The 15,970-nt window shown below is 37.3% G+C and overlaps 1 protein-coding gene across 2 annotated transcripts in view; it reads right to left on the reverse strand.

Moving 5' to 3' along the window:
- The window catches only part of MTFR1 (mitochondrial fission regulator 1), a 57,142-nt gene that overhangs the window by 28,968 nt on the left and 12,204 nt on the right, over positions 1 to 15,970 (reverse strand). The window contains exons 1-3 of one of the 2 annotated variants that reach the window (XM_076005263.1): positions 12,210 to 12,315; positions 2,448 to 2,527; positions 1,596 to 1,694 (exon numbers count right to left, since the gene is read on the reverse strand). In XM_076005263.1, the coding sequence (XP_075861378.1) occupies positions 1,596 to 1,694; positions 2,448 to 2,471 (123 nt within the window). In that variant the 5' untranslated portion in view covers positions 2,472 to 2,527; positions 12,210 to 12,315. Of the gene's footprint in view, positions 1 to 1,595; positions 1,695 to 2,447; positions 2,528 to 12,209; positions 12,353 to 15,970 lie in introns of those variants that run through there. The other variant, XM_012737192.3, reaches the window with a different exon arrangement.

Here is a 15,970-nt window from a genome sequence, read left to right on the forward strand (position 1 = left end):
CTAGTACATTAAACATAAAGAAAATTTTAGTGGCACTGGGCAATCAGAAAAAAGTTAATAAGCCTTAGTTAACACAGTTAAGTTATTTGAAGGAAGTTGGCAAATAAAGCAAACAGTAATTCATGTCTAAGTGAACTGAATTCTTGGAAATTGTACTGGAGAGACTCACTACCACAGATTTCTTCATTTTGATTATATTTTTAAAAGTCTAAGATTTGATAAAAATTTAATTCTTGAAAAGTTCCAATCTTTCAGTTTCTAGATTGATGCATAAAACAGTCAATCTGCAAGCAAGAATATGAACACAGCAACGAACAACCTGTCAAACTGAATAAATGCTAATTTCTACCACTTATTTAGAAATATTGATTTTTTTTTTTTTTTTGAGACACAGTCTCACTCTGTTGCCTTGAGTAGAGTGCTGTGGTGTCAGCCTAGCTCACAGCAACCTCAAACTCCTGGGCTCAAGCAATCCTCCTGCCTCAGCCTCCCAAGTAGCTAGGACTACTGGCACATGCCACCATGCCCGGCTAATTTTTCTATTTTTTGTAGAGATGGGGTCTTGCTCTTGCTCAGGCTGGTCTTGAACTCCTGAGCTCAAGCAATCCTCCTGCCTCAGCCTCCCAGAGTGCTAGGATTACAGGTGTGAGCCACCACACCTGGCCTAGAAATAGATTTTTACTTCAATTTACCAGGAGAGGTGATTTATGAATACAACATGATATCAAATAAGAGTATATGGGCACTTCTGAACTTCCAAATGATGAGTTAAATACATGTTCCACATCTCCACATGCTAATCTATTATTTAAAATTGGTATAGATATCTGTTGAATTTTATATTAATTAATGTTGAACTGAAACGTTTTGTCATATTAGTGTTGTAGGACATTATAAAAAATAAGAACAAAGCTATGTGATACATGTCTAACATTACAATAACAGTAAGAAACAAACTGAAATCAAAGAAAATAGTAATAGCTCCAAGCAAAGAATAGAGCTGCTCCTGATTTGGCACTAGAAGAGAATACTGTACTAAGACATAAGCATTCAAAAACTTCCTAATCCAGGGTTTGACTATTACCTCATTGAGAGAACTAGAGTTAACTCATTGTCTTGACACTGTTATTGCCAAGGCAATGGATCTTACAACTAATGCTGAGCTTGAAACCAATGATAGACAAAGCAAATTATATGGTATTCACAGAGACATCTAAAAACAAAACTAAGGGAACAGAGCGGCTGTCCAAAGAGGAAGGTGTAATGACAAAAGCAAAATAAAGCACTTGAAAGTAATATAAGGCCTATGTTTAAGGTCACCTGGGAATTAACAACTGCCTAGCTTATTATGTGGCTCTAAGTCTTCGCATATGCAGTCTTAAGAAGGATAAATGTCTTAAAGATCTTGAATAATCACTTCAGAGAGGAACTAAAATTAGAAAGATTTTACTGTGGTTTTTAAACCTTTTTTATTTTGATAGAGGCATCAATGGGGGAAAAGGCTCAAAAACAAAGAAAATACTTTTACAACCATCTTGCTTGTTTATATTTCTAATATACATATTAATAAAAATTTGAAATACATAAAACAGTACCTGAAACTGAACTCTTGGACACTGAATAAGAGATAAATTAGTTCCAATTTTCCTTACGATGCTTCGAGATGAACCATATGGTTTTCCAGACCAAAGTACCTGAGGAAGTAGGAGAAACCAAAAGCTTAATTACAAGACTCAGAGAATTGTTAACACAAAGCATTAGACAATTATTTGCATGACATGCTAACACATTAATTATAGGATTGGAATGCTCTAAATGTTATGGGAAATAAGCTAATATTTCTCAATTGAAAATTTAAAAATACATATCTCCAGTTGTTATTACTGCAGTAAAGTTTAATGTAAGGCATTACATAATATTAAAACAAAGAATAACTAGTAATTTTTAAATAATACTATATTTGGAGTAAAACCTTTATTTTCATCAGGTTTTCATACTATTAGGCAAAAGAAACACTATTTTGCCTCTCCTGCTATATTTTTAGTTTTAGAATTTAAATATATACAATTTTTCTAAAAAATAGGCTACTTCTGTTGTAATGGGCTTTTCAAAACAATTCCAAATTAGTATGAAGTTTAGAATTTGAATGTGTACCATGCAGGGTGCTACACGCTGTTTGCTCCACTGCAGTGCCTGGCCGAAGGTGAGTGAGTGGGGCTGAAATCCAGGTGCACTGCTCACCGAGTACTGCATTTTCTCAGGAGGCCATGTCCCCAGAGGAAATACGCTAAATGGGCTAGTGGTGGCCCTAATGAGAATTTCTCAGACGAAATCCTAATATACACAGGACTTTATGTTATACTTAAAGCAAAAATAAAAACAAACTCTCAAAGCAGAAAGCAAAGAAAAAACACACACGTAGAATGTTAAATCATTACAAACTGTACCTTGAACCTTCTTCTCAAGTACATGATCTTTCCTTAAAGAAAAAAACTATCCTCCTGTTTTGAGTGCTACACTTGAAAGCCTGGACAGAAGAGGTAAAAGAAAGGTAGCATGCTATTAAAAGCACTTTTAAAAGAATAGAATGAGAATGAGATGACTATTATCCTTAACTCACCAACTTTTAACATTCAATTATATCCTAAAAACTAAATAAATAGTATCACATCAGCCAGATATGGATTCTGAAGCAATGGACATCATCACCTTTTTAAGATCATTCAATGACCATTCTAACTTAAAAAATAGAATTACCCAAATACAAACAATATGATCAAGCAATTGGTCATTGTAAACAGTGGTGGCTCCAAAACCTAACCCAAACTAGACCTTTGGACCTTCTAGAAGCATGCACAACTTATAAAATGAACATGGAAGCAATCTCACTTCTTAGATTTTAGCAACCAAATCTAATTTAAGGATTACAATAAGAGTCAATGTGGGATTTACGAAGGTATGTATAATACCCGTCATCTGCCACAGCTTTTACATAAATTTTATCACATAACTTTGTTTCAAAGTTTTGGTGACTCTTATCTAGGAGAATTCCAGAAAGTACTTTAATAAACTGGCTACAAAAAAACTATAACTCTTGCTTTGGAAATGTAAATTAAAAGGATAGTACAGATTGGAAAATGGGTCAGTTGAAAGATAGATATCAATATTAAAATATGAATAGTATACAAAAAATAAAAGGCAAAGTTACTCTGAAGCTTAGAGTAAAACATCATTTACATCAATGATCATACAGAGGATTATCACACAAATAGCCTTAATAACATGTGAGGACTAAGAGAAGGAAAAACATGTGAGTAGAGAAAAAAGGGAAGCCTCATAGTCCTACAAAGTCAACGTAAGAGCTCCCACTGCTTCCAAAAAAGAATGTGAGCACATTCTAAAACAGATAATATTTAAGCAAAGTTTTTACCTTATACATTTTAATAGTTCTTGATCTTTTAAAAACAAACCCACAGGGCAAAAGTAACTATAACATTCAGTCATTTCTCTTCTTGAGTATTCCATTTTGCCATAAGTCAAAACTCTCCTATGATGTAGCACAAATAGAATGCTATTTTGCATCATAATGTGACAATTACAGAGTCTAAAGCGAATCTCTCCCTCTCTCCTCCAGTAAGCAAAGATCTTGCCTGAATATGAAGAGGACAAAAAGCTCACAAAGAAAAATTTAGAAAAGATTTGCCAAGGTCAGGAACTAATGTTTCTGTGCCAGCTTTTAGCATTCCTTACTAGGCATGCTGTAGGGCTAAGTTTCAACTATTATCTTTCCATCTGTTTAATATCAGAAGGAAAGAATACCAGGTGCTTTCTGTAAAAGAAGTGGCCAAGGATACAGCTTTTAATCATAAGGAATAAGTAGACTATTTAGGTTTCTTCTATAAAGTTTTAAAGGAAGGAAAAGAACAGATTGCTTTATGTGATTATTTTTCTCAAGCATACACAACAGACTAACAAAATGTGTTCTTCTGTTATTTGTGCATTGCATAGTACTTAGCACAAAGAAACATGAAGCAAAGGTCTGTGTAAACTAATGACTGGAACATTTAGAAAGAAGAGCCAAAACCTCTATTGGAATAGTAGGAAAAGTGAAGGGAAAAAACAGCTAACTTCCAGGAACTCTAAAACTAGGTCTGACTACTTTTTTCTATTTTTTCTATTCAGCCCTCATGGAGGGGAAGAAATTATAAATGGCTGTGAAGAAACAGTAAACAGATGGTACTGCAAAGTCACCATCTGTGCACTGGGAGGCTATGTGACCCAAGAGCATCTCCTATCCTAACTTGTAGCTGAACTGTGTCTTGTCAGTATATTGGTTTAGAGAAGGGAAGACTTCCTCTAAAGATAAACTGTCATTAATATTTCTTCAGATGTAAAAGAAAAGGCAGGGAGAAAACTGTCATTACTAGATAATTCGATTATATTAAGAAACAAGACATTCCACACCATTAAGAAATAACTGAACAGAAAAACTATCCTTTATCTATAAAAACTGCTTTTAAATAATCTAATAGTGAATCTGTGTGCGTGTGTGCACACATGCATGCATGTGTCTATTAATGACAGTCCACAACATTTAGCAACAGTGTTTGAAAGTGATGACAGCAAGGAGGATGACAACAGAAAAGCAATTTGCTCTTTTTTAACATTGTAAAATGCTATTGAGGAAGTGTTGATGAGTACAGCTAAAATCTGAAGCTGTCATCTGTCTCTTCCATGGTGCCTGCACTCAAGCTTTATGTGGCAAACCATTTGTTATAGACTAGCTTAATCTATATTATTATTTGAGGAACTATTTAGCAGGAAAAACTATAAATTTAATTCTAAGTAAACACATGTTTTTTGGCCGGGCATAGTGGCTCATGCCTGTAATCTTAGCATTCGGAGAGGCCAAGGCAGGAGGATCACTTGAGGCCAGGAGTTCAAGACCAGCTTCAGCAAGGGCAACACCCCATTTCCGCAAAAAATAGAAAATAAATTAGCCGGCCATGGTGGCACACACCTGTAGTCCCAGCTACTTGGAAGGCTGAGGCAAGAAGATCGCTTGAGCCCAGGAGTTTGAGGTTGCTATGAGCTATGCTGACTCTACTGCACCTTAGCCTCTAAGACAAAGCAAGACCCTGTATCCATAATATATGTGTGTGTGTATGTGTGTTATGTTTTTCAAGACAAACTATGTTATATTGATGCAGAGGTTTACGTATCCTTGAAATTACACACAAAATTGTTTATGTAGAAGGAGCAGACATTAGAAGATCAAAACTCTGTAACAATCTCAAAAATCCCTTAAGTGAAAATTAACACTTCCCACAGTTCTCTTCTTCCTTACTCTAGATTCTTAGCCACAGTCACATTCCTCTGGTGAAGTACAAAAGGAAAACCAGGGTACAATTTTTATGTACTACTATATTGCTATTATCAATTAGATATGTGCTGTTACTTTTTTTCCAATATAAAATACTGAGATGAATCAGAATCACATTAACTTCTCACTAGTCTTACTTTCTCTAGTTTAAAATAATTTTTGCTTAGGAACATAAATATAAGATTGAGAAGAAAGTCTGGACATATGTGAATACATGATTTTTTTTTTTTTTTTTTTTTTTTTTTTTTTTTTTTGAGACAGAGTCTCGCTTTCTTGCCTAGGCTAGAGTGAGTGCCATGGCGTCAGCCTAGCTCACAGCAACCTCAATCTCCTGGCTCAAGCAATCCTTCTGCCTCAGCCTCCCAAGTAGCTGGGACTACAGGCATGCGCCACCATGCCCAGCTAATTTTATATATATATATATTAGTTGGCCAATTAATTTCTTTCTATTTTTATAGTAGAGACGGGGTCTCGCTCTTGTTCAGGCTGGTTTCGAACTCCTGACCTCGAGCAATCCGCCCGCCTCGGCCTCCCAGAGAGCTAGGATTACAGGCGTGAGCCACCACGCCCGGCCTGAATACATGATTTTTAATTCAAGCTAATGTTGAGGCAAAATAGAAGGCAGTGAAGAGAAAGAAAACATAGGCCATGGTAGCAATAGGCCTGGCTTCAAACGTAGCCTCAACCAATTAATTGATTGCCTGTATAAAGCTGGCCAAGTTACTGACCCCTCTGTGTGCCTGTTTTCTCATCTATAAAATGGGAAAACATCTACTCCATGAGCTTATGAGCACTAAATGAATTAAAGTATTTATAACATGTCTTTAATAAACATTAACAGTCTTCTTCTATAAGAGGTAGTAAAGTACACTAAAAAGAGGAAAGATTTTGCTATCAGAACTGGGTTCATATTATAGCTCTATAACTTATTAGTCAGGAAACTTTGGTCAAAGCTGACCAAACACGCTGAACCTCAGGTTTCTCATCTGTGAAGAGTGTTATTCTATTGAACATAGACAAAAAGTCTGCATCATTTTTTTTTTAACAGCAGATAAAACATTAAAAAAAATGAAGGCAGTTTGTGTCCTTGGAATGGTTTCAAGCACAGTATCAAATTCAATTACAGGTATACCTTTTTTTATTTCACTTTACTTTATTGCCATTTGCAGACAGTGCACTTTTAACAAATTGAAGGTTTGTGGCAACCATACATTAAGCAAGTCTATCAGTGCCATTTTTCCAACAGCATGTGCCCATTTTGTGTCTCTGTGTGGTATTTTGATAATTCTTGCAATATTTCAAACCTTTTCATTATTCTTATATCTGTTATAATGATCTCTGATCAGTGATCTTTGATATAACTATTGTAACTGTTTTGAGGTGCCACGAGCCATGCCCACATTAAGACACTAAATTTAATTGATAAATGTTATACATGTTCTGACTGCTTCACTGACCAGCTATTCCCCCATCTCTCACCCTTCTCTTTGGTCCTCCCTATCCCCTCAGACACAATATTGAAATTAATAGGTCAGTTAATAATTAATAAGGTCAGTTAATAACCCTACAATGGCCTCTAACTAGTTATTCAAGTAAAAGAAAGAGTTGCACATCTCTCACTTTAAATCAAAAGCTAGACATGATTAAACTTGGTGAGGAAGGCTCATCAAAAGCTGAGATAAGCCAAATGTTAGGCTTTTTGCAGCAGTCAGCCTAGTTGTGAATGCAAAGGAAAAGTTCTTGAAGGAAATTAAAAGTGCTACTCCAGTAAACATGCGAATGATAAGAAAGCGAAACAGCCTTATTGCTGATATTGAGAACGTTCTAGTGGTCTGGCTAGAATAACAAACCAGTCACATACATGGGACACCCTGTGACAACAAAAAGAAAAAAAAAGAAAGGAAGAAAAAAGAAAAAAGCAGCAGCCACAACATTCCCCTAAAGCCAAAGCCTAATCCAGAGCAAGGCCCTAACTCTCTTCAATTCTATGACAGCTGAGAGAGGTGAGGAAGCTGCAGTCTGAAGATAGCAGAGGTTGGTTCATAAAAGCTGAAGGAAAGAAGCCTTCAAGATGAAGCAGCAACAGCTGACAGTGAAGCTGTAGCAAGTCAGACAGAAGATCTAGCTGAGATAATTGATGAAAGTGGCTACACTAAGTAGATTTTCAACGTAGATGAAAAACTCTTCTATTGGAAGAAGATGCCATCTAGAACTTTCATAACTAGAGAGAAGTCAAGGCTGGATTCAAAGTGTGAAAGGACAGGCTGCCTCTCTTGTTAGACAGTTGAAGCCAGCACTCACTTAACCATTCCGAAAGCCTGGGGCCCTCAAGAATGATGCTCAGTCTCCTCTGCCTGTGCTCTGTCAAGGTACCAACAAAGCCTGGATGACAGCACATCTGTTCACAGCATGGTTTACTGAATATTTGAAGCCCACTGTTAAGACTTACTGCTCAGATAAAAGATTCCTTCCAGGTTAGGCACAGTGGCTTATCCCTGTAGCCCTAACACTCTAGGGGGCCAAGGCAGGAGGATTGCTTGAGGCCAGGAGTTTGAGACCAGCCTGAGCAAGAGCGAGACACCCCCCCCCATCTCTACAAAAAATAGGAAAATTAGCCTGGCGTGAGTGGTACGTGCCTCTAGTCTCAGCTACTTGGGAGGCTGAGGCAAGGAGAATAGCTTGGGCACAGGAGTTTGAGGTTGCAGTGAGCTATAATAGCACCACTGCACTCTGTACTCTAGCCAGGAGACAAGAGGGAGACTCTGTCTCAAAACAAAACAAAAAACAACGATTTTCCAAAAGATCACTACTCATTGACAATGTACCCAAGAGCTCTGATGGAGATGTACAGGAGGTTAATGTTATGTTTGTGCATAACTCAACGTCCATTCAGTAGCTCCTGGTTGAAGGAGTAATTTCAACTTTCAAGTCTTCTTATATAAAAAAATTCATTTTTGGCCAGGCACTGTGGCTCACACCTGTAATCCTAGCACTCTGGGAGGCCGAGGCAGGTGGATTGCTCAAGGTCAGGAGTTCGAAACCAGCCTGAGCAAGAGTGAGACCCCGTCTCTACTGTAAGTAGAAAGAAATTAATTGGCCAACTAATATATATATAGAAAAAATTAGCCGGGCATGGTGGCACATGCCTGTAGTCCCAGCTACTCGGGAGGCTGAGGCAGTAGGATCACTTGAGCCCAGGAGTTTGAGGTTGCTGTGAGCTAGGCTGACGCCACGGCACTCACTCTAGCCTGGGCAACAAAGAAGACTCATTTTAAAAACTATAGCGGACTTAGAGAGTAACTCCTCTGATGGATCTGGGCAATGTAAACTAAGAAACTTCTGGAAAAAATCTGTCTTTCCAGATACCATGAAGAACATTTGTGATTCACAGGAGGAGGTTAAAATACCCACATTAACAGAAATTTGGAAGAAGTTGGTTCCAACCCTCTTAGATCTGAAGTCACTTTAGATATGATGGCAATAGTAAGAGAACTAGAACTAGAAGTGGAGGCTGAAGATGTGATTGAATTGTTGCAATCTCATGATCAAACTTAAATGCATGAGGAGTTGCTTCTTATGGATGAACAAAGAAAACAGGTTTCTTGGCCGGGCGCGATGTCTCATGTATGTAATCCTAGCACTCTGGTAGGCCGAGGTGGGAGGACTGTTTGAGCTCAGCAATTCAAAACCAGGCTGGGCAAGCGCAAGACCCCGTCTCTACTATAAATAGAAAGAAATTAACCAAACAACCAAAAATAGAAAAAATTACCCAGGCACGGTGGCACATGCCTGTAGTCCCAGCTACTCAGGAGTCTGAGGCAGGAGGATCACTTGAGCCCAGGAGTTTGAGGTTGCTGTGAGCTAGGCTGACGCCACAGCACTCTAACCCAGGCAACAGAGTGAGACTCTGTCTCAAAAAAAAAAAAAAAAAGAGGTTTGTTGAGATGTAATTTGCTCCTGGTAAACATGCTATGAAAACTGTTGAAATGACAACAAAGGATTTATAATATTCCATAAACTTAGCTGATAAGGCAACATCAGGGTTTGAGAGGACTGACTCCAATTTCGAAAGAAGTTGTACAGTGGATAAGATCACACATCACATGCTACAGAGAAATATCTTGTGAACTAGAGTTAATCGATGCAGCAAACTTCATTATCGTCTTATTTTAAGAAATTGCCACAGCCACCCCAACCTTCAGCAATCACCACCCTTATCAGTCAGCAGCCATCAACATTGAGGAAAGACCTTCCAGCAGTAAAAAGATTAAGACTTGCTGAAAGCTCAGATGATAATCAGCATTTTTTAAGCAATAAAATGCTTTTTAATTAAGGCATGTATATTGTTTTGTTAGGGATAATACTACTGCACACTTCACAGACTGTAGTACAGAATAAACATAACTTCATATGCACTGGAAAAATAAAAAAATTCATGTGACTCACTTTATTGAAATATTTGCTTTTATGGCAGTGGTTTAAAACTGAACCCAAAATCTCTCCAATATGCCATCTCTCCATATGCCCGTATATGTCAAATCATCAGAGAAATACATATATACCTTTTTTTTAGAGTTAACATTCTTCTTAGGAAAATATGTTAATCATCAAAAGGTAGAGCTAAGAATGTTTCTTTTACTTTCAGGTGCAAGGGTAAAATCTTGGTATACTACACCTCTATTTTTACTCTTAGGCGGTAAGCTAAAAAATTTGGGAAATTAAAATAGAAAATAACCCCAAAAGATCAAATTGTTTTATTATAAGAAAAATTGTTTTTATATAGATTTTCAGCTGATTAAACCTGATGATTATATATTAGCCTCAATACATTAAAAGAAGAGATCCTGCTCATCCACTATTGTAGGAAAGGCCCGCAGCTGCGATTACAATATTTTGAGCAAGTTAACCCTCTCTTAGCTGGACCATTCACTGATGAAAGGCACCCATTTTGCAGCTTAAAATGAATAAAACTAAATAAATGAACAAGCTAAATAAAGTATTATCTGTACCTGAAACACAATTCTGCACTTTGGCTTCAATGAGCAGTGGCCTCATTAATCTGACTTGGGGTAGGGTGCTGGTGGAACAGCAAAAACATAGTAAACAGCCGGGCATGGTGGCTCACGCCTGTAATCCCAGCATTATGCGAGGCAGAGGCAGGAGGATCCTTTGAGCTCAGGAGTTCGAGACCAGCCTGAGCAAGAGCGAGACCCTGTCTCTACTAAAAAAATATATAGCAATAAATAAATTAGCTGGACAACTAAAATACATATATATATATAAATATATATATATATAAATAAATTAGCCTGGCATGGTGCACATGCCTGTAGTCCCAGCTGAGGCAGGAGGATTACTTGAGCCCAGGAGTTTAAGGTTGCTGTGAACTAGGCTGACCCAACGGCACTCTAGCCCCGGCAACAGAGTGAGATTCTGTCTCAAACAAACAAACAAACAAAAAATTTGTAAAAAATAAATTAAAAAAACATAGGAAACTATCCATTAAACTAAATATTATTGAATGCACCTACATCACACAAGCCACTGTGCTGGGTGCTTTAATACACTGTCATCTAACCCACAGGCTAACTGTGAAGCAGCAGCTCTTATCCCTATTTTGTAGATGAAGAGAATAACTGGCAGAGACAAATTTCAGATCCAGGGTTGTTTAAATTCAGGATCCACAATCTTTCAACTAAACTGTACCTTCTTACTAAAATTTCAATCAATAGAAATCATAACGCTTCCCTTTTTGGGAATCATAAATAACAAAAGCTTCCCTTCTTTCTGAAAGCAAGAGAAAAAGAAATTCTTTTACTGTCAGTATTAAAATGTTAATCCACCCTATGTAGCCAAATAACAAATGAGAAAGGTGGTACAAATGCACTAAGTTCAAAACATAAGAACATGTATTTGAAAAAGATGAAAACACCAACAACTTTATAAGTCACTTTTCTATTGCTTATCATCAAGCTAATACTCTCAAAATTTTCCAGGTGTAAAGAAAGATAATTTTATTTGGCGCTCTGCTTTTTATCTCCAAAGAAAATATATGTAACCTTGGAGATTGGGAAGATTCAAAGTTAAGACACACAAAAAAAGTGAAAGTAGTGCATTAAAAAGTATACCTATATTCAAATTACATAACCTGCATATACCTTTAATAAATAAATAAATTACATAACCTGCATATACCTTTTAATAAACTTAATTCCATGTCATAACCAGCAAAACATTGAATTTGAAAATGAAAAATAAATATCCTACAAAATGTGTTTGGTACAATAATTGCTCTAATAATTTATGGTAGATCTAAACAAACTTTATATATTAATAGAAAATACTTACAAAAGTGTCAAGATCAAAATTAACATCTCTGACATAGAACAATCGTATATTTAATTTTTTTCTTATCTATAGTGTTATATTTTAGGAGACATGACTTGCTTTTTACTTTAAATAATTATGTGATAATCTGCATTATAACAGCATTCAGTATGAATAATTCTACAACATTCAGAGTTGTCAAGCATATTTGATTAAATGAATTCTCTATATAGTCAAGCTTTTTCCTCACTAATAATGAATACATTGACTTTAATGGTCACACAAATATTGGTAAGTTTAGAATGTAATCCAGAAAGTTACTCCTTAACTTAGGATGCTGGGAAAAAAGATTCACTTCTGTGATTTAAATAGTAAGCAAATTAAACTGTACATAAACATATTGAATTCAAGATGGTCATATATAGATTTCATTTTCTCAGAAAAAAATTCTTAAAATATCTAAATGTCTGCATTCTGAAAATGAATTTTGAGTACTCACCGATTGCATGCTTACTCCAACTTGTTGAAAAACCATCCTAATTAGGCGCTTAATCCAGCCAAGCATTTAGATGGCAAAGTCTCCCCAAATTTGCATTTCAAGTATTTCAGGCATACATAGCAGCACATGGTCCATAAAGCACCCTGAAAATTTTAAATGCAAATACTAAAATGAAATAATTATTATTTAGAATCTGTACTGTCTACATGTCTCAAAAAGTAAGCCTAAAACATTTTAAAACTTCATGTGTAAATTAAGAGAAAATAAGATTCCCTTGCGATCAGCTTGCTTAAAGTAACTATAATTGTACAAGTTTTTTGTAGGATTTTCCCCCCCTAATCAGGGTTCTTAGTTGGAAGCAATAAAAACCTACTTTGGCTAAGTAAAAACCACATTTATGAAAAGATATTTGGTGGAAAACAATCATCAATGAACCCAATTTATAGGCTACACAGCTAGGAAAGACCTTTAAAACTGCAGCAGAATTGGTCCTAGGAAAACACAACTGCAAAGGCTATTGCTATCAATGACAGAACAGGGTCTATGAGGTTCTACCAGCTCCTGAGTTGCTGACCCTACTGGGGCAATGGCTTGACCATGTCTAAAGCTCATATATACAGATAGCAAAGGGGAGGCTCGGTCAGCCATGGTAGTTTATGCCGACAATCCTAGCACTTTTGGAAGGCCAACACCGGAGGATTGCTTGAGACCAGGAGTTCAGGACCAGTCTGGGTAACACAGTGAGATCCAGTCTCTACAAAAATATATATATAAAATAAAAAATAAGATAATCAGCCAGGTGTGGTGGTGCTGTATGCTTGTAGTCCCAGCTACTCAGGAGGCTGAGGTGGGAAGATCGCTTGAGCCCAGGAGTTTAAGATTATTGTGAGCTATGATGATGCCACTGCACTCTAGCCTGGGCAACAGAGCAAGATTCTATCTCAAGAGAAAAAAAAAAAGAATTAACTAGACTTGGTAAAGTGGTTGGCTAAAGCCAGATACAGTGGCATGGGCCTATAGCACAGCTAACTGGAGAGGCTAAGGCCAGAGGACTGCCTGAGACCGGGAGGTCAGGGCCAGCCTGGGCAACGCAGCAAGACCCTGTCTCTTTTTTTTTTTTTTTTTTTAGAGAGAGAGAGAGAATCTCACTCTGTTTCCCGGGCTAGAGTGCCATGGCGTCAGCCTCGCTCACAGCAACCTCCAACTCCTGGACTAAAGCGATCCTCCTGCCTTAGCCTCCCAGGTAGCTGGAACTACAGGCATGTGCCACAATGCCCGGCTAATTTTTTCTCTATATATTTTTAGTTGGCGGATTAATTTCTTTTTATTTTTAGTAGAGATGGGGTCTCGCTCTTGCTCAGGCTGGTCTTAAACCCCTGACCTTGAGCGATCCACCTGCCTCAGCCTCCCAGAGTGCTAGGATTACAGGCATGAGCCACCGTGCCCAGCCAAGACCTTGTCTCTCTTTTTTTTTTTTTTTTTGTTAAGACAGAGTCTCACTTTGTTGCCCAGGCTAGAGTGAGTGCCATGGCATCAGCCTAGCTCACAGCAACCTCAATCTCCTGGGCTCAAGCAATCCTACTGCCTCAGCCTCCCAAGTAGCTAGGACTACAGGCATACACCACCATGCCTGGCTAATTTTTTTGTATATACATTTTTAGTTGGTCAATTAATTTCTATCTATTTTTAGTAGAGATGGGGTCTCACTCAGGCTGGTTTCAAACTCCTGACCTTGAGCAATCCACTCGCCTCGGCCTCCCAGAGTGCTAGGATTACAGGCTTGAGCCATCACTCCCAGCCAAGACCTTGTCTCTTAAAAAAAAATTATTCAAGTGACTAGAGGAACAAAGAGGGGGGAAAATCAAATGATCCCAAGGTTTTGAACAGAGATAATGGAAATTATGGCTGTCAAATAAGTAAAAATTGGAGCGTAAAGCTCTTTAATGAAGATGAATCTAAGATGATAGAAGTGTATCTAGGTGAAATTATGTAGCAGAGTACTAAGCACTGGCAGGAATATATATTTATTGATTACTATAAAATGTCCATGACTAGATCTTTGGTCACACAGATGTATTTTGATGTTGTTACCAAGATCTATTATTGGCTGTATAAATAAATCCTCTGCATCAATAGGAACAAGAGCTAAGGCCCAAAAATAATGTCAAAGTTGAAAATGACTGGCAAAAAGGTGGGTAGGGAGAAATCATAGTTTTATGTGGGGTTTGAAAACCTATCACTTTTTGAAAAAATGTACTGTGCTATATGACACAGAAAAATACACAAGTATTTTTTAAACAACCAGATCAACAAATTTTTATACACGTGTATACCTTTGTAACAGTTCCAGAACCCAGTTAATATCTACACTTCACCTAGCCAACCACTACTCTAACTTTTACAACCATCTATTTCTTGTGCCTACTGTATGTACTCTTTCGGGTCTGATTTCTGTCCTTCAACACTGCCTGCGAGATTCATTCATATCTTTTGTGAATCAAAGTTCTAACTGCTAAGAAGTATTTCACTGTATTACTATAATTTACTCACTCATTTTACTGTTTGTGAACATTTGGGTTGTTTCCCATTTTTAGTTGTTAAAAATAAGGTGCTAAGATAATTCTTGCACATAGAATAGCAAGGTACACATAAACTTTTTTTTTTTTTCTTGAGACAGTCTTGCTCTGTCACCCTGGGCAGAGTGCAGTGGCATCATCATAGCTCAGTGCAACCTCCCGAGTAGCTGGGACTACAGGTGCCCGCCATGACACCCAGCTAATTTTTCTAGTTTTAGTACAGACAGGGTCCTGCTGTTACTCAGGCTGGTCTCAAACCTGAGGCTCAAGCAATCCTCCTGCCTCAGCCTCCCAGAATGCTAGGATTACAGGTGTGAGCCACCGCCAGGCCTTATTTCTCAAGTGTTCTCTTGAGTACCTAGGAGTAAAACTGCTAGATTGTAAGCAATACATAGTTTTAATAGCAACTGCCAAACATTTTATCAAGGTTGTTATACCAATTACACTCCCACAAGCAATTAAGATAGCTCTAGGTACTCCATATCCTTGTCCAATATTTGGTACTATTTTTTTTTTTAATTTTAGCAATTCTAGTGTTTTGTTCATGTTTGGGGGGGCATTTGTCATCTTTTGTGAAGGGTCTATTTAAGTCTTCACTCATTTTTTAAAATACTTTTTAGAGCAGTTTTATGTTTACAGCAAAACTGAGTGGAAGGTATAGAGATTTCCCACTTAAGCACAGTCTCCCTACTACCAACATCCCACACAAGAGTGGTATATTTATTATTATATAACAATTGACCCTACATTGACACATCGTCACTCAAACCCACAGTTTACATGAGGGTACACTCAGGATATTATACATTCTGTGAGTTTCAACAAATGTATGGCATGTATCCACCATTATAGTATCACAGAATAGTTTTATGGCCCTAAAAATCACGTGTTCGGGCTATTCATCCCCTCCCCACAACTCCTGGCAATCACTGATCCTTTTATTATCTCCATTGTTGTGTCTTTTCCAGAATGTCATATAGTTGGAATCATACAATATGTAACCTTTTCCAGATTGGCTCTTTTACCTAGTAACATGCATTTAAGGTTCCTCCATATCTTTTCATGGTTTGGTAGCTCATTTATTTACAGTGTTGAATAATATTCCATTGTCTGGATGTATAAAAGTTCATTTATCCATTCACCTACTGAAGGGCATCTTGGTTGCTTCCAGGTTTTGTTTTGAGA

This window comes from Microcebus murinus, chromosome 7 (assembly GCF_040939455.1).
Source record: "Microcebus murinus isolate Inina chromosome 7, M.murinus_Inina_mat1.0, whole genome shotgun sequence".
Lineage (NCBI taxonomy): Eukaryota > Metazoa > Chordata > Mammalia > Primates > Cheirogaleidae > Microcebus > Microcebus murinus.